Source organism: Podarcis bocagei (assembly GCF_964188305.1).
Source record: "Podarcis bocagei genome assembly, chromosome: 9".
NCBI lineage: Eukaryota > Metazoa > Chordata > Lepidosauria > Squamata > Lacertidae > Podarcis > Podarcis bocagei.
In genome coordinates, this window is record NC_138134.1 from 24853022 (window position 1) to 24880085 (window position 27064).

The 27064-nt window shown below is 42.7% G+C and overlaps 1 protein-coding gene across 2 annotated transcripts in view; it reads right to left on the reverse strand.

Annotated features, from left to right (window-relative positions):
* KIT (KIT proto-oncogene, receptor tyrosine kinase) overlaps positions 1-27064 on the reverse strand; it is an 81172-nt gene that overhangs the window by 20510 nt on the left and 33598 nt on the right. For both annotated transcript variants that reach the window (XM_081208778.1, XM_081208779.1), the window contains 6 exons: positions 23132-23410; positions 22492-22628; positions 18608-18767; positions 14603-14792; positions 12327-12442; positions 3535-3649 (listed from right to left, as the gene is read on the reverse strand). In XM_081208778.1, the coding sequence (XP_081064904.1) occupies positions 3535-3649; positions 12327-12442; positions 14603-14792; positions 18608-18767; positions 22492-22628; positions 23132-23410 (997 nt within the window). The remainder of the gene's footprint in view (positions 1-3534; positions 3650-12326; positions 12443-14602; positions 14793-18607; positions 18768-22491; positions 22629-23131; positions 23411-27064) is intronic.

Consider the following 27064-nt stretch of genomic DNA (forward strand, 5'->3'; position numbering starts at 1 on the left):
ACACTTTGGTGATTTTTAAATGCTTTTCTGTCATGTTTAGAAACTTAAATTAATAATAATAATTTATTACGGCCGTAGGCCCATACAGATAAAAACAAGACATAAATAACAGCCTGTGCACGTGGGAAAAAACAGCCGCTAAAACACTACTATAACAATAAAATACTATAAGATGGAATGGCATACTACGCCTTAATTAGCTTGTGGTGCTCCTTGGCAACGCTTTTGGGTAAGGACAGCGACCAGGAACCTAGCCACTTTCAGGGTCGTATGGGTATCCTTATCCTGCAAGATTTGGGCAAGGTGGAATTTTGGTGGGGTACCCTCTAGTTTCTGTATGATTGATCCCAACAAATTTGCCCGTGGCACCTTGAATAAGGGGCAAGTGAACATAATGTGCTGAAGCGACTCCGGCGTCTCCTTATCACATTCGCACATGGCGGAGGCTTGGCCCTTTGAGAATCTATGTCTCAGGACATTGGAGGGAAAAACGTTAAACCTCGCTTTGGTGAAGGCCAGCCTATGGGCAACAGTCGAAAGGGAGGAGAGGTATGATGGAACACAGTAAGTTAAAGTGATACCAATGTTCTGGGGTGAACAAACACCTCCCCCCAGCGTATAATTTCTCTGTAAATCGATGTCATCCAGTCTTTGGCGGATCAGTCTTTGAGCAGTGATTTGATCTAGTTTTAGGGAATCTAAGGGAGAGATTCCATAGCTTAGGAGTTTGGCATGAATTCTACTAGTCCAAAGGCTGGAGAATTCATCTCGCCATAAGCATTGGACAAGGTAATGGTCTGGTAATCTATGCCACAATGATAACCAATAATTGAAGACTTGCTTCCACAGGCAAGTTTCTAAGGATGCGATCTTCAATTCTAGTCGCATGGCTGCGTTGCTTACGCACAGGGGGAGCATTAGGAGCCGACGTAGGAATTGGTTTTGCAGAGTCTCAAGAGGAGCAAGGTCTGTCATCACGGCCCAGAGCGGGGCAGCATAAGCAAGCACGGGAACCACTTTTGCCTTGAACACCTTTAGGGCCGAGGGAACATGCAAAGCTCCATCCGAAAAGAAAAATCGGAGGAGCGCATATGACAGAGTTTTGGCCTTGTTAAGTAGGTGTTGAATATGTGCTTTCCACCCCAAATTGTATTGAAAAATAACTCCTAGGTATTGAAATTTTAGGACTTGCTCTATTTTTGCTCCACCAAGCTTCCATTCGTATAATCTCCGACTTCTGGCGAAAATCAGAATCTTAGATTTAGCATGATTGATGGTTAATTGGTTGAGTTGACAATACGTGGCAAAGATCTTCAGAGCTCTGGTTAGTCCAACACGTGTATAAGATAGAATTACCGCGTCGTCCGCATATAAAAGGAGTGGACAGCGGTAATCCGCTAGTCTAGGCGCATGTATACTTGGAGATGAGTTGACTAGGGGTGCTCGCATGTCGCTGATGAATAGATTGAATAGGCAGGGAGCCAATATACATCCTTGGCGCACTCCCTTGTTTATTGGTATCAAATTTAAATTATTGTTCCTTCAATTTTTGAAATGCTCTTTACAGTATGTGTGACTTTAAAGAGCACTTAATAAACTCTTTTTGTACCAAATTTGGCTTTGTTTGGACTTTTTTTGACCATAGGAACGCATTAATTGATTTTCAATGCATTCCTATGGGAAACCGTGCTTCGCAAAATGAAAAATTCGCAAGACGAAAAAACTCGCAGAACGAATTAATTTCGTCTTGCGAGGCACCACTGTATTTCGTTTTATTAGAAAAGTACTATCATTTGTATCGCCCTTGCCCTTCTACCCATATAAACACGCCACTCATCTGAACATTTGTTTCTGAGCATATTAATTTATTGCACTGAAGATCTAACCCAAAGACAAAACGCATGCTGGAAATTATTTGCCTCGTATAAAATTTAAGATATTAACAGATGCTAAAGAAAGAGGTGGATTTGCCCTTTCAGACCTTAAACTTTATTATGAATCAGCCGCATTTTGTTGGCTGAGAGAATGGATGCTTCTTGAAAACACGGATGTGTTGGATTTGGAAGGTTTCAACAATGTATTTGGTTGGCATGCATATCTGTGGTATGACAAGGTCAAAGCACATAAAGCGTTTAAAAACCATATTGTCAGAAAAGCACTGTTTAATGTTTGGATAAGATACAAGGACTTGTTAGAAAATAAAACCCCAAGATGGTTGTCACCAATGGAAGCAAAGGCTCAGAAAAAACTCAATATGGAGGCCAAATGGCCGAAGTATTGGGAAATTTTGGAACAAGAGGGTGACAGATTAAAATTGCAGAGCTTTGAAAAATTAAAAAACAGAGTACGAGATTGGCTCCATTATTATCAAATAATGGAGGCATATAATTTGGACAAAAAAATAGGCTTCCAGGTAGAAAAATCAAAATTGGAAACAGAATTTTTAGACCCTAAAGTTAAGAATTTGTCAAGAATGTATAACTTGCTGTTGAAATGGAATACTCAAGATGAAACGGTGAAATCTGCTATGATTAAATGGGCACAAGATGTTGGACATAATATTATGATGGCTGACTGGGAACAGTTATGGACCACTGGTATGAAGTTTATGGCATGTAATGCCCTAAAAGAGAATTTAATGAAAATGATCTATAGGTGGTACATAACACCAGTCAAGCTTGCAAAAATCTATCATCTGCCCGATAATAAATGCTGGAAATGTAATGAAACTGAAGGCACATTCTTTCACCTTTGGTGGACATGCCCAAAGATTAAGGCATTCTGGGAGATGATCTATAATGAAATGAAAAAGGTATTTAAATATACCTTCCTGAAGAAACCAGAGGCCTTTCTCCTGGGCATGGTCGGCCAATTGGTGCCAAGGAAAGATAGGATTTTTTTTCATGTACGCCACAACAGCAGCAAGAATACTTATCGCAAAGTACTAGAAGACACAAGATCTACCCACCAGGGAAGAACGGCAGATGAAGTTGATGGACTACATGGAACTGGCAGAAATGACTGGCAGAATCCGAGACCAGGGAGAAGAGTCGGTGGAAGAAGATTGGAAAAAATTTAAAGTATATTTACAAAAACATTGCAAAATTAATGAATGTTAGAAGGATGCTGGAATGAAGTTATATGGTTTTAGCAGAAATGTAATAAAGAATTAAGTAAAAGCTGATTGATAATGGGCCAAAATGAAAAATTTAAGGTTAGACTGTTAAGATAAATTATAGAACAAAAATTGAGAAAGATGGAAAGAATTTGCTGAAACAACTAATTGAACTAGAATACAAAAAAGGGAGGTGCGAGGAGGTCGATGAAACAAGTAAATGAAAGGTAAAGATATGGAATATTGGATGTGTGTTTTAGTGTTATTGTTTCTTTTTGCTGTATTGTTTTTTTATGTCTTTCTTTTTATGTATTGTAATGTATGTCCTGTTAAATTTTTTGTTTTTTTTCTTTTTTCTGTAATTTTTAAACCTTTAATAAATATCATTTAAAATATATATATATATTTGCCTCACTCACCTTTGCTCAGCTGCTGTGCAGAAATACCAGTCTATTTTCGGGGCAGGGTAACCAGCAGCCACACACTGAAGCATGCCATTGCTAAGCCTGTCTGAAGCAACAATTTCCGGTTTGGCTGAAAATAAAACGGACAGATATATAGTCATTCCTTAGATCTCCTTATGACTGTGCATTCATACTTTGGCTCAAATACTAGAAATATGTTGACAACGTCTGCCAATAAATTAAGTATCTGCCCCCAAGGCAGTGGCAAATGCTTTCCCTACAAGTAAGCCCTACTGAACACAGTGCTACTTCTGAGTAAACATGTGTTGGACGTACAAAAAGAAACATAATATTCATCTTTGGAAACGCCCATCGTTTTCCCCAGGCATCAAAGCTTTTGGCAGTGTTTGCCCCAGCAAGTCTTGCTAGTCAACAGCACTCGAAGGACAGAACTAGGTGTTCTTTGGTCACTTTGTGTCCTGAAACCATGGGTGCTGCTTCTCTGCAAAATCCACCCCCCTGCCGCCAATATGTTACAAAGAAATCTTGCAAAAAAAGAAGGGGGGGGGGAAACAACCAAGTCAATCTCAATAGGAATGTAAAGAATTTAAAACAGGAAGTAGAAAAAATACCATTGATATTCATAAACCTATACAGTGGTACCTTGGTTCTTGAATGGTTTGGCTCCCAAACAAATCAGCTCCCGCACACCGCAAAACCAGAAGTAAGTGTTCCGGTTTGCGAACATTTTTTGGAAGCGGAACGTCCGATGTGGCTTCTGCTGGACTGCAGGAATCTCCTGCAGCCAATTGGAAGCCACGCCTTGGTTTTCAAACTGTTTCGGGAGTTGAACGGACTGCTGGAATGGGTGAAGTTCGAGAATCAAGGTGCCACTGTATAATCTTCCCACAGGTTCATATTGGTCTCAAGTTGACCTCTTGTTTTTACTTGAAACTGAGGTATTGGCGAAAAGGCTGATCCTTGAGACTAATTATGTCCAGTTTTTAGCATGAGTAGAGCTTAGGTACCTTAAAGAGATTTCGGGGCAACTGCTCAACTGCTTTTTACAAAGAGGCATCCCATGAAGTCAAATGAAGATTACGGGCTTGCTATGCTGTTACATACCTCACGTAAGTTTCTCCGCCGATTAAGGTTTGTGGCCTTCTGCTTCCTTTTCCAAGACATGACACTTTCTTTTATTACATTTAAGAAATCGCAGCACTGCTGCATTTAAAAGATTATTATCAGAGCCCATGGGGAAGACAGCAGCAATAAATAGGATTTACAGACATTTGTTCTAGCTGTCTTTGAAAAGGCATCCGAAGAGCAGGTACACCAAGGAAAAGACTTTTGACAAAACTTTTCCATAACATCCTGTAAGGATTTACTTAATGGAGGACCTGGACAGCTCTAGCAGGAACTGAGGCCAATGCAATTTTGACAGTCCCACTCATTCCAAATCCTCAAACACAAAACAAAGACTTCGAGTTTGGGAGCACTCAGAGAAACGCTTGCAAAACCCCCGGGTTTTTGAGAGCGTTCAATTCAAATACTCGCCAAAAGCCCAGAGGATGCTTGCAAAGTGCCCTTTGCTACTGCCTCCCTTTCCCTCTCAAAAGCTGAGAATCTTACTGGCGCCAGAGGGAAGGTTAAGGTAGCAGTTGAGATTCTTCATGGGCCCTGTTGGAACATCTTCACTGGGCAAGAGACTGGGACTACCGGCCCCAGAATCTCTGTTTCTGTCAGTTCCAAAGGGAGAAGGCCCTTCAACATAGTCCCATCCTCAGTGGGGGAAAACCACTGCCTGTGCCTGAGAGAACCCACTGCACTGCTGAAGGAAGGTTAATGAAGTCTTATGGACAGAGAAAGGAGGAGGAGGCAGCAGAACCACTTGAAGGATTCAGGGGAGCAGAGCAGCAGCCTGCTCAAATGCTGTAGCAGACTAATGGCATACGCTATGGGCCAGGAGATCTTCAGCACAACTCTCAGTCATGAATTCATCCATAAGCCACTGTCTGGGCCAATTCATGCCAAGCACACACTCAAGGGAAGTGTTCTTGCCTCCATGGAGGTTACAAATTTTTAAAACTATAGTCGAGACGCAACAGGTCAGCTCTTTACCAGGTGTATAACTTCTAAACACTTGGATAATTTCTACGTCTTGAGATTATGCATGGAGGGGCCTTAGCTTCTGTGTGTATTATGTTACAGGAACTGAAAATCCTTCTTCCCCTCTGTATTTGCATGCAACACTTCAGTCAAAATAGCAAACCAACCAACCCTTTTGCAAAATCGCCAGGCTGGATTCGCAACATGACTCAACTGAGTGCCGAACTCGCCGGTCATGCACATCCTGGTCAGAGGGAAAAAACAGCTTCAGGCAAGAGAAGAGCTCTCTTATTTATTCAACTCCCAAGCAATCACATTCATGAATACTGTTCCTCGCAACCCCCATCATGCCTAAGAAACTTGACTGTTCACTGGATTTTGCAGCCTGATCTTATGCTGGGTTGGGAACACAAGTTTACAGAGCAACATCTAAAACTGCCTGCCCTTGACAACAGTTTGGGAACTTCAGCCAGCTCCTCCTAAATGCCAATTTGCTACTGGGCTAAATTCAGGATGCACTGGTGTACAAAGCACTAGGGAGCTTGGGTCCAGGATACCTAAAAGGTTGCCTCTTTGCCTACTCAACCCCGTACCAAAGTGATTACTGCATTCTGCAGCAGAGGGCATTTTGTAGATACTAACCTTAGTGGGGTAGGAGAGCTGGGGGGGGGAATTCACATCTGGCAACCAATGCACCCCTTTGGTTTCAGATAGGGCATAGGCAGATGAGTCTAAAAAGTCTGGGACACATATTTTAACGGCCCTGGCTAATTTACCAGAAGTAATGTATTTAGTGTTAACTCTGGAAGTGTATACTAGATTCTGACCAAACTTAGCACCCTAATGTATATTTTGCTCCACACCCCCTGAGTTTACAAGAGATTAAAGCCACCCTCTCCCCCAGGATCCCAACCTGGGTCATGCTACCCACCCTCCTATTTACCTTTTAAAAAGCCACTGAAATATTGCTAATTGCATGCATAGCATCTCATCCAGTTTGCTCCTTAGTTCCAATGAAAAGCTGATGCAGACACGCCTTGAGGCTATGACTCCTTGATTCAGTTATGCCAGGGTACTTGGAGTAAAACTGACGTGAGACCTGTTTTTATCTATGGGACTAAACAAACTCAAAACCTAGGTATTCCCTTCACTACTTCTTTTTCATTTGCAACTAGCCTTGGTAAGATAACATGCACACAGACATCTGAGATGCAAGTCAATTAAGACAGAATATATATGGATTGAAGGAGGCCGCTGGAACTGCATGTTTAACTACTATGTTGAGGTCTGCTGAATTTCACACACACGGTGTGTGCCTGTTTTAAAATTAGTTTTATGTCCTCCATTCCTACCACCAGGATCCAGGTATGACTGAACAAGTCACTGACTGCAACACAGTCCACTTTCAGATACCATTCTACCCAAAAGCAGCTGCAGCCATACTTGATACATAATAAATGTACCTATCTGCATAAGGACTGAGGGCCAAGTTCTGTTTGGCTCTCCTGTTTGTGGAATTGTCACCAAAGTTAATGGGAGTTCTGCAAATATATTCCCAGGAAACCATTTCAACTGTTTATTCATTGGGCTTTTGGCAGCAAATATGGATTTCAAATAATTACAGAACTGGATGTATTTTCAGGATGAAAAGTCTTCCAAAGTTTAGAATACATTTTTAAATGCCTCATTAAAATTACTTATTGAAGAGCCTCCTCTTTCAGATTTGTTGGTCCTGGGGTGAAAGAGATGAGCCAAGGGAGTTTTGTTTAAGATTACTCAATTCATTTTCAGTCTCTTGATTTGTTCCTGGGTATGTAAACAAACTGGAGGATGAAATGAGTTCAGGATTTGTTGAAATGAGTTCGGCTGGAATTGTAAAGGTCACCTCTCCTTTGAAGTGGGCTTTTATATGCCCCTGAAATCAGTTTCCAAGCCCAACCAAGCTCAAGAGACTTTGGCTAGTATCTCCAGTTGCTCTTGTGTTGACTCAGAGAACGCTGGGGTGAACTCTGTTTCTACCTCTTCTCATTTCTGAGCTACATAAAAGGCTTGGCCACGGCTTCTATACGTGATGCGAGCACGAACGGCATAAGGGGACCAGACATTCATCAGTGGGTTAAACCAGGTCTACAACTTTATTAAACAAAACCAGCTAATTGTTTTAATCTTCCATAGTTTTGCACCCACTTGCCAAGCCATAAAAGCCATTTTAATCCTTTGTCAACCACTTTGGGTAAATAAATATTTTAAGCATAGGAATTGTGTGGTTCTGTTAACACCCCTAAGCGAGTAAAATAATATTAGCATCTCTTATTTATTGATAAGCAGGATAATGTTGCTGTTAGCAATTGTACCCATTGCAAAAAAAGTCGTCCCTCTGTTCTAATTAATCAGCATCCCGTACCAATGCTGCCAAAAGTCTAAGCTGGGTTAACAGTGCAGAAGAAGCAAAAAAACTTAATTCCTCCAGTGCCAACATATTTGGCAGGCCAAAAATTAAAAAATCCTATGCTGTCACCCAATGGTGGGTGGACGGATTCTGAGCATGGGCAAAAGAAGGCTAGCTGGAGAGAGACATATATAATGACTCTATCCCAAGATGGCATCTGCTAAACAAGACATGCAACTTCATGTCCAGTGGGTCCAGCGTCAGGTGTAACCCTGCTTGAACATTTCCACATTGGGCAGATAGAGTAGCTATTTGCCAGAGGGGCAGCACCACAAACCTGGTCTCCTAGCAGTGACGTCACTGCCACATACTGAGATGGTGTGGGTGCAAGGGAGCTGGCAAGATTGGGGTGGTTTGATGGGAGCATTGGATTGGCTCGGCTGCATCGTCCACCCCTTACCACCACCTTGAAATGCTCTGCAGTGGTGATGGCCCTGCCAGAAGGCCAGGTCCACTCCACCCACCCTCTCCACTGGTTGCTCCTAGCTGTCACACGAGAGTAGCAGAAGCTTCTGGTGCAACCTTCTGCACCAACTCATGTGCCTCTCTGTGTGCTGCAAACTGGAGTGGCAATGGCACATCCAGTCTTTCTATCCAATGTACACACCGAAGTTGTCAGCCCCGCAGTGCATAGCTCTGGGCCTGTGGGTGACAAATTCCTCTCCAGAGTGCGATGGTGAGAACGTACATATTGCCACCGTGTAATCTTAAATATTTATTTGCCTCTGGTAATTAGGAGGGAGAAGGAAACTGGCAATAAAAGCAACGCAAATTGACTCAATGGTGCTGAAGTGATGACTATGGAGATGCAAAAGTAGGAAAGTAACTTCTTTAAGCTCTCTTCAACCGTGCTTGGAATCTGCCTTGCTGGTAGCTCAATAGCACTTAATAAACTAATGAAATTAGAGATTTAAAGCGCTTTATGGCTGATTATTGACAAGAGGATGGAACTATGCAAAACAGCTTAATGAAATGTTCAATAATTAATTTGTTGCAGCTGAAGCAGTGAGCAATACATAGCCATTAGCCTCATTGTTGCTTTTTTCCTGATATTGGGGATAATTAAAAACAGTGGAGTGAATCTAGCCAGTCCCTGTAATTTTTTTTAAAAAAAATTGCTCCCAGAATGAGGCTGTGAGAGTAGGGAGTGTCATTTCAGAGGGTGAAACTTTAATTTTTGCCAATTTCTTCAGCGAGGGGTCTTAAAAACATGTTTTTGAGCGTGAGGAATTCAAATCTGCTTTTATTTTTGTGACTGGACAACATTTAGCTTGGTAAGTCTACGTTTGATGAAGAAGCACATAAACTGCTTTTGGGAAACCAAATAATTTTACCTTCTGAAAATGTCAGATAATGCTAAATAATAAAAATTATATTGATATAAAAAAACCCTGTAAGTACTTGGCAAACATTTTTAATGATTTCTATGCAATTTTACACACATTTTACTTACCAAGCAAAACGAAATTGTATTAATTTAACCAAAATATATTTTGAAGTCCCCAGTCATGTTACAACTTTTTAGCACCCGTCATTTTTGGAAGTTGAAAGTTGAAAAATGCAATGGTAAGGGAGGATACCTCTGCCCACGCTTGCTAGCACTGGTCCATGTTTGGATCGATGTTTCATTACATCCCTTTCACTATATTTGATGATGTCATCAGCAGAGGAAGAAAAGCAAGAAGAGGAGGAAGAGGAGGACGAGGAAGAGATTCTAGGACTTGGGCTAGCAGTAATATTCAAAAATCCAATCACCCATGTAGATTTCTAATAATGTTGGGGTACTCGCTATGTCTTAGACCAGTGGTTCTCAAAGGCTGTGTCACACCACCCTGGCGTGGCAGGAAAGCAGGGCAAACGTGGCAGGAAGATTCAATATGAAAGATCAGAAAACAGAAAGGCTTCCTTGTGCTCATGCGAAGATGAGTGTTTGTTTGTCTCAAATTAGACCTAATATAAATGAGATTACCTAGCAAAAGCAAGCTCACGCCTCTCATCGAGCTTACATATATACTAAAGGTACATGTGCAAGAAGCCTGTTTATCATTATATTTTTGGAATGATTCATGTTCTTATGTATCTGCATTGTTTTATACTTTCTGAATGTCCCATGACCATATAATACAGCAGTTCTATGTTATAAATCAAACACTGCTAGTTGTTTCTCCCCTCACCCCAAAGTATTTCAATATATATTATTTTTAAATGGCATGGTGCGAGCAAATTTTTTATTCTGAAAGCTGTGGCCCAGAGGGAAAAAAGTTTGAGAACCACAAGACTGAAGTTAAAATGATATAATCCAGTCCTTGGTTGAAGCCTGGGATACAAAGGTGATAATGAACACTAAATATGTGGATATGGGCTGTGTGCACTCTGAAACTGGCTATGATACAAGTGCACCAAGTAATCCTTCCTTAATTTACACGTTGATTCTAAAACCCTGTCAGTCAGAAGAAGCAAGGCTGCTGCACAGGGGAGAGAGAGACATCTGCAACCTACAACAACCTTTTAGACCATGTAAGTCTTGCCGGCTGAGAACAGACAGTAGGGTGGTATTCAGCTAAGATGTACTCCGAATAGAACCGCTGAAATTAAGAAAACGTGACTAAGTTAGGTCCACTCATTTCAATGGGTCTATTCTTGGTGACTTCTGTTTCAGTGTATCTGAAGAAGTGCACACGAAAGCTTATACCCAAAATAAACTTAGGTCTCTAAGGTGCTACTGCACAATTTTTTAATTTATTTTGACTGCATCAGACCAACATGGCCACCTACCTGAATTTAGTTGAACGCTGTGCACCATACCACTTCTGAGACTTTTAATCTGCCTACACACTATATCTGTTAAAGGGTAAAGGGGACCCTTGACCATTAGGTCCAGTCATGACCGACTCTGGGGTTGCGGTGCTCATCTCGCTTTATTGGCCGAAGGAGCCGGCGTACAGCTTCTGGGTCATGTTGCCAGCAATGACTAAGCCGCTTCTGGCGAACCAGAGCAGCGCACTGAAACACCTTTTACCTTCCCGCCGGAGTGGTACCTATTTATCTACTTGCACTTTGATGTGCTTTTGAACTGCTAGGTGGGCAGGAGCTGGGACCGAGCAACGGGAGCTCATCTTGTCGTGGGGATTCGAAGCGCGACCTTCTGATCAGCAAGTCCTAGGCTCTGTGGTTTAACCCACAGCGCCACCCGCGTCCCATATCTGTTAAATTCACACATTTATCTCAAAGAATTCTGGGCACTGTAGTTTAGCCCTCACAAAGTTACAATTCCCAGCAACACTTGACAAACTACAGTGCCCAGAATTCTTTGAGAGAGGGGAATGTGATTCAAATGTTTATAGAGTTATATTGTATATGCAGAGATTGGCATGTTTGCTAGCATCTTATTCTGACAGCAGAACTAGGTTAGGTGGTTGTTTGCTTTAAATAACCTAGTAGTAGTCCACTACATTTCTGCCAAATATGTAGGAGGGGAGGAATAATGTTTTCTGAATTTTGAAGGCCTTATATCTTGTAAAGTATTTAGTCTAAGCTCAGGAAAACTTGTCCATTGAAAATGAATGAGATATACAGTTGATTCAAGGCAGGGATAGCTAACGCAATCCCCTTCCAGAAGCTGTGGAATACAGCTCCCTTCATCCCCTGCCAGCATGTCCAATGGCTAGAGTTGACTACAATTGCAATCTAGCAACACCTAAAAGGCACCACATTAGCTACCCAATTTGCAGTAGTATATATTTATGAATGTTGAACCTTTTTTTTTTTTACATTTATAGGGCTAGTCAAGATTTACTCAGTAGTTTGCAAACCAGAAAACAGTCTTAAGAAACAATGCACACTCTTTTCTGTTTTCCCTTTCCTTCCCTATGGTATCCCTAAAACCACAATTTGAAACCATGGTCTGCAAACCATCACTCTGAGAGAACATGATTAGCCATGTCTAGCTAAACAATGGTTAACGTAAAGAAGTGGAGATAGAGGAGAATCGAAAACCAGAGTTTGGAGAGAACACTGCCAGCACGGAAAACTAAAAGCACGTTTAATGCCAAAAAGGGAAGAGAGGAGGGATTGTTCTTGAGATGAGAGAAAGGAAAGAGCGCTCACACCTGGGGCTAGCTCCCAATTTGCAAAACCATGTTTTACAAGGTGCCCATTAATCACTGTGATGCCTTGCATGTACAATGTGTTTTGTTAAACGCAGTGAACTGTGATAAAGAAATATTGCAGACTGCTCTTTTCTACTTACTGTTCACATAGACATTAAATGCTATAGAGGAGTTGGCATCTGAGTTGGACACAAAAAATGTGTATACGCCTCCTTCTGTTCCCTTCAGTCGAGTAAGGTGAAGCTCACTGGAATACCTAGAGGAGGAGGAAGCAATTTAGTATTATTACTCATATTACTCACAGCGCAAACAGAAAGGCCAGTCGCTACCCTGAGACATTTTAAAAAACTAAACAGGTAGTGCTTACACGTGGAATCTTAAAACCACCAAGGACACCAACCCAGTCTGCTTGTTCCTTTTGGACAACCACACTTTGCTATGTTGCCAAAGGCAACAGAAGGCTGCTTGAAGGCTCCTGAATCAGAAGACCATCGCTTCTGCACTCTGGTACAGATGCATGTGCAAATCTCAGTGCCAGGCAGTTTCATACTGCATGGCTATGTGAATTTTGCATCTTATTCAAGATGGAGCTCACTGGGCAGTCTTCAGATAGCCACTTTATATCAACAGTTGTTGTTTCCCAGACTAACTTTTCCGAGAGATGTTGGGTAGCTAAGATGACACTAAGATGGATATCCATTTACCTGGTAGCAATCCTCACTAAACACAGTAATACTTACTTCAAAATAAACTTATGTAAAGGTAAAGGACCCCTGGACGGCTAAGTCCAGTCAAAGTTGACTACGGGGTGTGGTGCTCATCCCACTTTTTAGGCTGAGGGAGCCGGTGTTTGTCCACAGACAGCTTTCCAGATCATGTGGCTAGCATGATTAAACAGCTTCTGGTGCAACAGGGCACCATGACAAGTGCCAGAGCGCACCGAAATGCCGTTTACCTTCCTGCTACAGCAGTACCTATTTCCTCGCGCTGGTATGCTTTCGAACTGCTAGGTTGGCAGGAGCTGGGACAGAGCAACAGGAGCTCACCTCGTTGCGTGGATTCCAACCACTGACCTTCCGATCAGCAAGCCCAAGAGGCTCCGTGGTTTAGACCACAGTGCCACTCGCATCCCTTCAAACATGTAGCATCACACTGTAAGCACTCTTTGGATCCAAGGTGGGACAGAAATGCATCTAGTAACACCCACCAGCTCAACAGCAAAGCTAGGCACTGCTGTGTTGGATTTATTTGCTATTTGTTACTATTTGCTTTAGAAACCTTGCCCTCTAATTGATTGATTGAATTAAATTTATATCCCAAAGCAGGCCAGGGCAGCATTTTCACCATCATTTCAAGCTTTTCCTGAGGTTAATGTAGGCTTGTACCCATCAACCTGGCTATGGCAAATCAGGTTATTTTCTCTCTCAGCTCTGGTAGGTAATTATGCCTGATGGGAATTATCAAAATGTGTTCTTAAGCAGAAGGCTGTGTCTCCCCAACTCTGGAAGAGAGTTGATACTTGGAATCTTCAGGGTATAATGGCAGTATGACAGCTCACTTACTTTGTCCAGCATCAGAGGTTGGCACAGCTGCTAACTGTCCAAGCCGTGAGGACCCACCACTAACCCCAGAGGCCATCTGCAGCAATCCAGGCCCTGCAGTTGTCTCAAGGCAAGGCAAGGGAAACACACCAGCCACTGAGCACCAGAGCCTAAGTGGTTGTGGCTGGGACCGTTTTAAACCAACTCCACACACACATTGCCTCCGTGGTCCTGATGTGACATTGGTCCAGAGAAAAGCTATGTTGGGGCCCCAGAAGCATTGTGGAAGGATAGATGTGGCGGCAGCAACAGCACGATGACTTGACTGGCTTTTCTGCTGCCACAGCTGCTGCCTACCATGGGTAGGCAACCTAAGGCCAGGGCGCCAGATCCGGCCCAATCGCCTTCTAAATCCGGCCCACGGACGGTCTGGGAATCAGCGTGTTTTTACATGAGTAGAATGTGTGCTTTTATTAAAATGCATCTCTGGATTATTTGTAGGGCATAGGAATTTGTTCGTATTTTTTTTCAAAATATAGTCCGGCCCCCCACAAGGTCTAAGGGACAGTGGACCAGCCCCCTGCTGAAAAAGTTTGCTGACCCCTGGTTAAGACCAATGGAGGAAGAGGATTCAGCAAGCTAAGGAATCAGTAGAAGTCCAGCAAACAAGCCTAGGCACTGGGTTTGATCATTAGGTTTAGTGGTCATCGGTCAGTAAGCTAAGTAGGAAATCCCCAAAACATACCTTCCTGTACATCATATCAAAAGGCGGCTGGGAATTGTCAGAATGATTTAGGGTGCTCTTCCCTCCCCAGAAAAGGGGTAGATCCCAGCAGCTTTGTCAAAGCATGCTTCTCTGCAATGTATTACATTACCTGTTTTTGTCTATGTTTGTGACCCGCACATAATGATCGGATGAATTTTGCAAGGTTTCATTCATGTACATCCATACTTCTTCTTCTGGCTTTGGATAAGCCTCATACGACACGATTAAATCCAGGTTTTCTCCATCATTTACATTTACTGTTGTGTTTGCCGAAGTTGATAAATTGACATATCCTTTACCTGATGGTTGTCATACGGAAAGATAAAAGTAATAATAATTATCTGGGTTTCTTTAAAACCGCGTATAATTAAACCAAGGTCAGCAGAGAATAAGCAAACTTTACTGACAAGTATGGTAGAAATTGCAACCTGTGGAAAAGCAGGTCTTATCAGCTAAATGCAAGACTGAGCGTCAATGACATTTTACTGAGTGAGGTGAACAATAACTCTATGCTTCACAAAGGGATCCTGAACTTCTGTACAGGCATTTTGCATGACAGGCCTATATGTAGCCACTGAGTGGGACGCGAATGTCCACGGGACGTTATTTATTTATTTACTTCTGCATTTCTTGGATTTAATTTATAACCTACCCCTTGAAAAATATACAAGACCTCAAGGCAGCCCATAGCACAAAATGTCATAAGAATACAACCAACGTAAATATAAAACAGTAAACAATAAACACATCTACAACACCAACATGAGTCATCAGTAAAATGAGCTGTGCAATAGTACAAATAAACAGAAAGCTTCTTGAAAGTTATCGTTTTGCCATTAATGTTGCTTTATATGTCAAACTTCAATTGTACATTTATATTTTATTTTTCCATATATTTATATGTTTAGAATATTTTATTTTCCTGTTTATTCCACTGCTTTAAATATGGAACTTTATTGTACTCAGTACCTGAGATTCATTCGTCATGTTTTATGCTGATATTTTGTAATATTCTATTTGATGTTTTGATCTGCTTTGATTTTTTTCTTCTTCAGAAAATGTAAAGCGGGGTATAAATGCTTTAAATAAAAGCACTTATAAAGTCAGAACCAGCAACATGCATTGCATCCAGCAATCAATAAATCTCTTTTTGCCCAGGTGTGCCGTGTTCCCATCCTATTTCTGGGACAGTGATAATGAATTTGGTCCAGTGGAATATCCACAGAATCAAGAGAGGCTGCAATATAACAGCTAGGTTTTATTCATTTCGTGTGTGAAATTAAAAGGTCTACGAAGCAGAGTGGTGGTGGTGGAGGAGGGGGTGGAGGAGGGGGGTACCCACCCTTTTCGCCAATTACGGATAAAGACATGTTCAGAATACTCCTGCTAATTACAGTACATGAATATGCTCCTAATCAGTTTAGCACTTATGGTAATTTTAATATTTAAAAAGTACTACATGTCACTGCAATCCCACACTCTGGGCTGCTTTTCAGGAAAGTATGTTAATAAACAGGGCAATGTAAGCATCTTTGGTGGCTGGTTGGCAGAACTCATCTAGAGTTCATGAGACACAATGGATCAGGCTTTTTAGCGGGCTTTGGAAATCAAACCTTTCATGCTAAAATGTACTTTTTGGGCACACTCCAGCACACTTTGGGGAGCAGCTTCTCTCTCATATGGTCAATTACCAGATGAGAACTTGTTTCCTGTGTTTTCCATTTGCAAAGTAAAAAAATCTGCTAATGTATAGAAATTGGATCATCTCCGCTGCAGTGCCCATTTTACCAAGTTAGCCTTTCAAAAATTGCTACCAAGTCCTGCTACTGTATACTCTTTGCAAAAACCCTTTCAGACAAAAAGTCACACTGAGTTCAATGGGACGTACTCTCAGGTAAGCGTGTACAGAATTTCAGCCTAAGTACGTAATATGCAAAGGCCGGTACGTAACTATTTTATTGTGTGTTGCCTTTGGTGAAGAGATTTATAAATGGAATCAATCAATCAATCAATCCCCCATTCTGTAATATTACTCAGTGAATTTTACATAAAGATGCAACATGGTTACAATTCTATACTCTGACATAGTAGCGTAGTTCATGTATAAGGTGAAAAAACCTTGGTTATAGCTTGCTTGCTGGAGCAAGACAAACCATGAACCCAGGTTTAGACATAATGCTAAGCCAAACCAAGAGTTTGTCCTGGGTACCGTATCAGCAGCAAGACCATGGGAGCGGTGCTGCATCCATGATATCTGGTTCAGGAACCCCAATGTTCTCTCAATCAAACCAAGTCATGTTTTGACTTAAGTGTTATGTGTGAATCAGGTCGGTTTACTACAGGAGAGCCTATCGCAGTGTGCAATTCAAAAAAATGGTTTACACAAAGCTACTTGATCATCTATGGCAAATGAAACTTTGTGAGAGTAGGAATGCATTACTGGATCACAGCCATATACCTCTGCAATGCCAAACCCATTTACAGCACAGAGATGGCGTAAAGAATCCGTTCTGTGATTCTCTTCGTCTAGCGGTTTTTTCATCTTGCGAAGCAAGCCCATTGACGGATTAGTGGATTAGCGCTATTAGCGGCTTATCAGATCAGCTGATAAGCGGCTTAGCGGCTTAGAAAAAGGGGGGGAAGGGAAAAAACCCCGCAGGAACTTGCAAGACATTTTCGTCTTGCAAAGCAAGCCCATAGGAGATTCGTTTTGCTAAGCACCTCCAAAACGGAAAACTCTTTTGTCTAGCGAGTTTTCCGTCTTGCGAGGCATTCGTCTTGTGGGGCACCACTGTAGATGTTTTTCATGTTGACTGAGGACTGACTGACACACTGGCCGAGGCTGACTAACCAAGAGATAAAGTAAAGGTCAGGGAAAAGATGGATGAAAAGATAATGGATGAAATCCACAATTTCCAGAAACAATCCCTCTGACTTCAAGGAGATGTGGAAAAATTAGAATACCTGGTTTGTGGATTGCAGGCTGTTGTAGCACGTAATGCCAAAAGTAGCTATGCTATCTTACTGGTAGGTGGGTCACTGTTGCCTACTGGGAGAGAGAGAAGTGAAGTGGTGGGAAAGCTGGTGTGGTGCACATGCACTGGCAGGAGCACGAAATTGGTTCCACTGGTGCATTTTCACTGCACCAACCTCCCTGTCCACTCCCGGTGAGCAACAGGGACCCATCTGCTGGCAAGCAAGCATAGCAGCTCTGCCCCAACTGTTGAGTCACTGTTGAGTCATTACACTGTTGAGTGTAATGCTTCTTCTTAAACTGCATAGGCAGGCATGGGGCCCAAAACTACTGAAGCTAGACTACCTTACTTAAAAATAGCATAGAGGCTATGACTTAGGAGAAATCAGACTGTGCAATGACTGAGGGTTCTGCATTCCTACAATACACATGCATAATATGCTTGTGAATGTCCCAGTTCTTAATTAGGGCACCACTAAGGGTCTGTGTGGCTAATTTCTCCTTTGAAAGCAGCAGTACTTTTGCTGAAGGACAGAAACAATTCCTACACTCACATGCTGTGTCTTAGGCCCAGTTCACACTTTGCATCTTGCAGAACAGGTGCACCTCCGTAAGACATTCTTATGAGGTCAGGGAACCAGGTTGCAATGGCAAGATAAACAAGAACAGCTCACACAGGTCTACAGTCCCACAATGAAGGGGTGTGCATGCATGGATGCATGTGAGTCATGCAAGGTCAACTGAATGGGCCTTTCCTATGGATTAGAATCCTTCTGACAGGAAGGTGCTGATCCTGTGAGAAGGGTCTATACGATCAACCCTGTCATCACATTATTTGTATTGTGCCAGCTGGGTGTACACACAAAGGACATCCTAGTGGCTTCTTAAAGGGGTGGTAACCACATAGGGAAACCCAAGGGTGCTCTCTTTTGTTGACCAGGAGCAGGACTTTCTGTTTCCACATGCTAGTGCACCTGTTTTCACACTGTAATGTACACACACTGCAAAACTTGCTATTTGATATTTGGCATAACATAATATAGTATTATATATATCTATATATTTCCAACCATCTCAGCCTGTATGTTATATTCTCCCCATGGCACAGACATCTTATGTATCTGCAGTATTACTATTTACCTAGTACTTTCAAGGTTATAGTGGAATTGATTGTTCCAAAAGTGTTTCTTCCTTGGCACACAAATGCTCCAGAATCATTAACTCCCACTGAACTGATGTTCAGCTTTAATTTCTTTTCATATCCATAAGCGCCCGTATTCCTGCTTCTCCCTGTAACAGTCTGTCGGCAAGGGGGAGAGAAAAAAATTAACATCCAAGATACAGTGTATACAGCATCTTTCCTAGATAAATTAAAAATAGATGTAATTATAACTTTGCCATATTAATATTCATAACTTAAAACCAGAATAATAAGCCATCATGACAAACCTGTCACTGGAACCTCTCCATACAAAACAACTACGTTCTCAGAGCTCTCTTTTAAAAAAGCTGAACTCACTTCCCCCACCACCACCCTTTTTTTCCCCTTTTCTTATTTCCTTTCTTCAGATCCACTCCTACATTCTTGGTAGTCTGCCTTCTAATTAGGAGACTCTGTAGACTCTTCCCAGTCTTACCTCAGCAGCAAGAAAAGCATTACAAAAGCTTGTCTTTTTCCAATGTTGCTTCAATACACTAGGGGAACATGGGTCATGCGGTAGGGGCGGAGCCTATATAGCCCCAGTTCCCAGAAACACTGCTTTGGTAAGTTGCTGTATCAATGTCTCCCCCCATGTGGTCCAGAGACATTGCAGTGGCTCTTTCATCACCACTGAGGTAGCACTGGAGGGATTTCAGTCTTGGCCTGGCAAAATTCCACATCAGGGAAACCTGGATCTCCAACAATTGAAATTTTTGGTCATGTAATTCTGGTCCACCAGCCACTGGTTGGCAGTAACCAGGGTTAGAATTGGGCACCAATGAACTGCTTGATTAACCGTCACCGTAGCAGCAGAGAATGTATGTTCTGGCCAAGGGAGGGAGCATCCATATTTGAGACCGGCTCCTGGTTTCCTAAGCACATTTAGCAGGAAATCCATGTTACCAGCCCACAGCTAAATGCCAATACTCTTTCATCTCTCATTCCAAATTTAGCAGACTGACTCCTCTTAACACTATTTCTTAAAAATAGGGCTGAAAGTATCAGCCCTTCCCCAATATTTCAGTAGCTTTTAATTCATGCAAATGTGGGGCGGGGAAATAGAATGAACAAACAAAACTAAAGAGTATGAATCTGAGTACATACGAAAACAAGCTTTTGTATGAAAAATTTATAATGCTCTTGGAACTGTCCCAGATCTCCCATCTGCAGGTCCCATATTTGACCGCATGCTGCTGAGGCTCAATTCACCCTTGGAGTGGGTGAGTTGCGATTTGCCAACAGATAAGCACTTAAGAGTCAGCAGCTCTGCTGAGAATGGGCTCCAGGGACAGATTACCCAGGACGTATCTCCCCCCCCCCCCGAGGCTGTGCGATTTATCTAGCATTACAGTGCTGCCCTAGTCCTTTTCTGGGTACACATGAATCACTGATTATATATTCTAATCACTGCCATTAACAGTTGACAATTAACCGTGGGATTGTACTCAGCAAGGTTAGACGTGACCTTCTAAGAAGTTTTCCATGCATGCTTAAATTACAAGATATGCCACGACCAGTGATTCAGAGCAGAGTGGGTGTTACCCAAAATAAAATAAAAATGAATTCCACATAGGTAAAGGGCCTAGCAGCACTGGGACCAAATCCCTTGGATGACTCCTCCTGGCCTGCTTGTTTTACTGTCTCTGGCCTACTTGTTGCTCATCGACTTCTTACTCATGATGACCAAGCTCAAATTGGAATTGGGCTCAGTTAACAAAGCAATATCCCCTTAAAAATCAGAAAACAGGTCAGTAATTTTTAAGCCCCAAAGAGCTTTTTTCGACCTTCATTAGACACACTCAACAATTGTTATCAGGAGCATTATGGGGTTGGAATTCCTACTATGAATCCCCATTAGCCTCAATCCCACCATATATTCTTAGCTGGCTGCTGCTAGAGCTATAGCTATTGTCGCCTGGCATTTGGGTCTTTGTTACACAGGCCAACTCTTCTACCATGAAGGGAGAATTGTTGTTGTTTTTTACAGTCATACCTCGGGTGGAAGTTGCTGCAGGTTGAATGCTTTCGGGTTGCACTCCGTGGCGAACCGGAAGTAACGGAACGCGTTACTTCTGGGTTTCGCCGCTCGGGCACGCGCTGACGATCAAAAGGACGTCACATGCAGAAGCGGCGAATCACGTCCCGCGCACACGTGGGTTGCATTTGCTTCAGGATGCGAATGGGGCTCCGGAACGGATCCCGTTTGTATCCAGAGGTACCACTGTATGTATTTTCATGTTTTTATATTGTATACCACCCCTGTGGTCTCTAGGTGAAGGGCGGTATGGAAATTTAAAAAATAGAATAGAAATAAACACCACCACAGCCAGGTAACAGTAGCAGCAGGACAAAAGGAACAGCCACAGGCAAGTGGGTCCCAAGGGAGTGAATGAATATGTGTGTGTGTGTGTGTGTGTGTGAAGGATTGAGGAGCTCTGGAGGCTGAGATTCGGATTATGAATCAGTGAGATCTGTGATTCCTTGCCAAAGAACTGTGGACTTCAAAAGCATTGTGACTTGACATCCAGGCCTTTCATGCGGTAGTAGTGCTGCTTTAGGCTCCTCTCATATGTCTGGCTTTCTCAAATTAAAGCCTGACCTACTTTTCTGCGTTGTTGCTCTTTGGTAAAGTCACGACCACATTCAACAGCAGCCTGCAGTCTTTGCTTGACTTCAAAAAGTTCTTGGCTGGGAACCTCTATGCATCTGAACTTTGCTGGGTTCCACTCCTGGGAATTGGTTCTTGCTCATGAATAACAGGGCCCTGATAGGGGATAACTACTGGATCAGCTTCTCACCTATGCCAGCAATTCACAGAAGCACTACCAGCCTCAGGAACCTGCAGCAACCTGTGAATATGAGTTTGGAGCTTTCTCAACCACTGCCTCGATTCCTAAAGCCATTGCGCTTTCTCTCCCTGAACTCTCATTCCTCCTTGCCTTACTGACTGGCTACATGATTCAGACCTGCCCTTGACGCCTGCTTCCTAGGCAGCCGCTGAATAGTTTTCCCTCTATAAAATGGTTCCTGGGATGCTAACTAGCATACAAACGCATTTAAGAAGTTCCCAATGCAATAATTTCAAAAAGCAAAGGAGCTTCAGAGTCTAGCCTGCTTTACCTTAACCAAAGTATGTTTGTGTTAGGTTCCTTTCATGTATTAACATGTAACATGTATTTACCCCTTGAAAATGGAAGTCTCTGTGAGGCCTGGCAAGGTGTTGTGTTTTTTTAGCAGTTCTGCACTTGTGATTTCAAATGCACTCAGAGACATGGGCTTATATCAAAACTGGGTCTTTTGTCTAGATAATAATAAAACAAAAAGAATGAATGACAGCAGGGTTGAAAATATGGAAACGCAAGGATGGCCAGAAGGCACAAAACAAAGCAAGAAGTATTAAAGCAGGGAGGAAGAAGGATAAAGCAAGAATAAAATCTGAAGTTGCAAGAGGGCCTATGGTACCTACTGGGAGAGAATGACTTCCTACTTTAAATAAATCCTAAGAAGCAGATGAGAATTTTTGTGAGTAGCGTCCGGTAGCTGCTGTCAGTCAGAAGGAAAGAGACAGATCATGCAATTCCACGTAGGTTGTTGTCATGCTATGTGTGGCAGAAAGGGTAAAAATCCACTGAAAGGCTAGGAATCTACTGAGGTATCTTATTTGAGACTTGTCAAGGCTACTGCTCTGGGTAACGACACTTCTCAGGAATACTGTTTTGTCATAACTAATGAAGAACGCACCCCCAATGCGATCCTGTGGTGTGTTTTTAAGATTGTTCTTTCAAGTACATTAGTTAAGACTGATGGGGTATAATGAACTCACCGCGCTGCCTTGAAAAATCCAATTAGCTTGCAGAGTGCTATCTACATCCTTGATTGTGCATGTAACTTCAAATTCTTCACCTTCTTTGAGAAGTTGGTTGGTTTTGGATAAGGAGATGGCTGGAAGGGATTTGTGAACTGGAAAACAATTTAGATGTGCATTGTTTTTCATTACATGGAGTGCCTCCAAGAGAGAGGAGGAAAAAAATCAAAAGTTATTAACCTCCTAATAAAATATTAGACCACCTAGAGGTATTTTAAATTTCTGTAATGTATTTGAATTGTTCTTTCATGCCAAGTACATCTCTTAGTTAAAGTATGAAAACATTTATAGGTACTATATAGCATGCACAGATAAGCATACATAATATTTAATCCTGCAAAGACTGAAGCATAATCAGGAAACTCATTCCATGACTATTTTATAAGGTTACAACTCAAAAGCCTTTCCATCCACTGATGGAAGGTGAGTGTACCACCTGAAAGAAATAATTATCTAATTATTTTACACTTGTTAACATGCAATCTTATATAAAGGTATACCAACTATAACGGCTGCCTGAGCTGCAGGAAGAAGTTTGTACACAGTAATAGCAGTCATCAATATGGTTTTACTAGATATTCCAGTAAAGAGGAATTACCTGCCCTCACAACTAGTGTGATAAATTCTGACACCTTCTCCTCTCCATTTTGATACGCCACACACTGGTAACAACCAGAAAATGATCTCTGTACATTTTTTATGGTAATTCCTTTCTGAAGATCAGGAACTAACTCCATATTCCCAGGCAGAGGTTTCCCATGACACCTTTTCAAAGTGAAACTTGAAATGTCTGGATCTGTCACTGGACACTGAATGAGAGCATCACCATCTTCCATTGCGTATGTGACAGGCTCATGAAAGAACAGGACCGCTGGATCTGAAATGAAAACAAAAACATTTTTCCTGAAGACTATATATTAAATAATGATGACAACAATTACTCCTCCTAATCCCCTTCTTCTTCTTTTATAATTTATATGCCCCCATCTGACCGGGTTAACCCAGCCACTCTGAGCGGCTCCCAACAAAATATTGAAAACACAGTAAAACACAAATCTTCACACAAGTATGTCCCACCCTCCAACTGCTGTGATGTATCTTGATACCCTGTCGTATATAAATATTTCTATAAATAAATATACCGCTTAATATCGAGGTTTCCAACTGGTGTGCAATGAGGTCAAAAATTAAACAGAATAGATAAAATTGGTTAAAATTAACCATAACATCAGAAAAACTTGTTTAAAATGCCTGCTGGAACTTTAAAAAGTATTCAGATGGTACCTGAAGTGCAGTAGGGAGTGAGCTTGTCTGACTTCAGGAGAAAGGAAGTGTCTACTGTACTCAGTGACTAATGTTGGATACCACTCTGATCAAATTTGGAGCCAACCTTTTTGAGTAAGGCATCTTTTCTGCTTGTTGTGCACCTTGATTTAGGCTAAGAGGATTCAGTTTCAAGCCAACAATAGCCTGCCAGGTGCCAACGGGAATTTCACACACAACGCATAAAAGCAATAGCCACCCAGTGTTGTTTGCTCCCATCATCTGATACACAGGAGGTATATGTATTTCACCCAGACATTGAGAACTGATGAATATACTGAGTGAATAGTCTTGTGCTAGGGTTGGATTCTATTGTCTTGTGGTCCCCTGTAATTCTACTTGTTTGTGAAAGTGTGGACGTCGCCCTTTTACAAGCAGAGCTACAGACTCAGGCAGTCACAGAGTCTGAATTTTTTGGAACTATTGAAATGTCCTTTTTCTGAAATTTAGGCAATTAAAGAATTCTGTACTAAAGAATCCTTATCCATTTTTAATCATCATTAAGATGCTTTCCAGCATAATTGAAAAACAAGAAAAAACTCCTCTGGGACTTATTTTTGCTGGGACTGTCCCCAAAACTTTATAAATTCACCTCCAAGTGTACTTCAGACATTCATGACTTGAAAATAACAGAATGAAAATTATGAGGATATTAACTAATGGCTTGTCAGCTGAGTGGTTTCTGAGCCTCCATGAACATTGCTCCTGATTAGCCTTTCCCAACTTTGGGTCCCCATATGTTGTTGGACAACAACACCCATCATCCCTGACCACTGGCCCCAGTAAAAGGGGGGGTCTTTTACTACCCACTTCATCCTTTCCTCTTTCCTCTTGTAAACATCTCATAGGTCTCTGATCTCTCTGCCTGTCTTGGATCTTGATGTCATTGGCTAATCAGTGCTCTGTTACAGTGGGCCTCTTACTGTCACATGTGGTACCCACACATCAGAAGCTGACTGTCATTGGCTCAATTTGTCCTAATGTATTCAAAGGCCTGCTAACTTTAAGACCAGACAGATTTGGGGGAAATGAGAAAAATCTCCCCAAAGCATCCAGAAAGAACTTCCGCAAAATTAAAGTCTTATAACACTGTGATTATGACGAGGGATTTTGAATTAAGTCTATAGATAGATTGGGTTTTTAGCCAGAAACAGACTTAGTTGTTGCTCACTATTGGCAAACTGTGAGGCCAAAGGAAATACTAAAATTGTCTCCTTCTGGAAACTGGTGAGGTATTTTTAAGTTTCCAGGAGAACAGAGCAAATTAAATGAATGGAATTACTTTAGCTATGCTTTCCAGCTCATCCTACTGTGCGTTAGCAAGCCCTAATGGGGGAAATAAGATCACAGAATGTCAGAATTCCTTTCATAGTACAATTTCCTTTTGTTTATTTAGATTTCAGTATGAAAGGGAGCCCACACAGTAAAATTCACACTTCAGTACATTACCATGAATAGCTTTTTCCATCTCATTCACAAACAGAAATTCCTACGGAAAGTGTTAGGAGATCCCTCCATAACCTTAACAGAAATTATTTTAACTGGTAGCAAAGGCTTATTTCATCTACTGCAATCCTCAAAACACCTTAACAGACATACTCCTCCCCTCCCACCACAATCCACAGGCTTGAGTCCACTCTGATTGGCACACAGCACTTGCATGAGCGGGGTTCATTATTCCTATCAAAGGCTTTATGATGCATCTATATCCGTGTGCAGAACTGCCCCCTCCAGAAAACAGGGAAGCCACCTAATGCAGGAAGCATTCTGTGTTCATTTGGGAGTACTTTTTGAGGTAAAACTTTCCTATCTGTGGATGGAACCTGCATCACACTGGTAGCATCTGCATGATGAAAACACATGGAACATATCAATGAGATGTAGCACCAACAGAAGAATTTCCCATATGATCTGTCCCAGCGATGCAGCAGCCATTCTACACTTACCACCTTGCTGAAGCTAAGCAGGTCTTAGTCTGGTCAGAGCTTGGATGAGAGACTTAATGGGAACCAAAGGCCAATTTGGGTTCCACAATGGAATAAATATGGGATATAAATGTAAGAAAATAGGACAGACACGCCATACTCCCTGACTACCACCAAATAACAAACAGAACATTTTGCAAAGAAAATAAACTCTCAGTGACAGATGGGCAGCATAGATACATTTTCTTTCTGCGCAACTTCACAGAGCAGAAGAAATCAACAAATTGAAGGCCAAAAGCAATTCAAAGACATCAACCAAGCACCACAGAAAAAGTTTTGCAGACAGTGGTGGGAATGGTACCAGAAATGCACTACAGTGGTACCCCGCAAGACGAATGCCTCGCAAGACGAAAAACCCGCAAGACGAAAGGGTTTTCTGTTTTGGAGGCGCTTCGCAAGACGAATTTCCCTATGGGCTTGCATCGCAAGACGAAAGCCCATAGGGAAATGCTGGCGGTCGGGAGCAAAGACTTTCGCCCACAGCCGGCCTTCAGAAGAGGACCTCTTCTGAAGGCCGGCGGGGGGCAAAAGTCTTTGCTCCCCCCCCCCGCCTGCCTTCCCCCCGCCTGCCCCGGGCGATCTTAAAATGCTGGCGGGCGGGAGCGAAGCGTTCGCTGCCGACCCCCAGCATTTTAAAATCTCCAAGGGACAGCAGAGAAGTCTCTGTCCCGGGGAGATTTTAAAATGCTGGGGGTCGGGAGCGAAGCGCTGCCGACCCCCAGCATTTTAAAATCTCCCCGTGTCCCGGGAAGGTTCTAAAATGCTGGGGGTCGGGAGCGAAGCGCTGCCGACCCCCAGCATTTTAAAATCTCCCCGTGTCCCGGGGAGGTTTTAAAATGCTGTTCCGAAGGCGGGGGGCGGGAACACCTGCCCCAGCCGCCCCACTTCGGAACGCTGTTCCGAAGCGGGGAGGGGGGGCGGGGACACCTGCCCCAGCCGCCCCACTTCGGAACACTGTTCCGAAGCGGGGAGGGGGGGCGGGAAGACCTGCCCCAGCCGCCCCCCTTCGGAACGCTGTTCCGAAGCGGGGAGGGGGGGCAGGGACACCTGCCCCAGCCGCCCCGCTTCGGAACGCCGTTCCGAAGCGGGGAGGGGGGCGGGGACACCTGCCCCAGCCGCCCCACTTCGGAACGCTGTTCCGAAGCGGGGAGGGGGGCGGGAAGACCTGCCCCAGCCGCCCCACTTCGGAACGCTGTTCCGAAGCGGGGAGGGGGGGCGGGGAC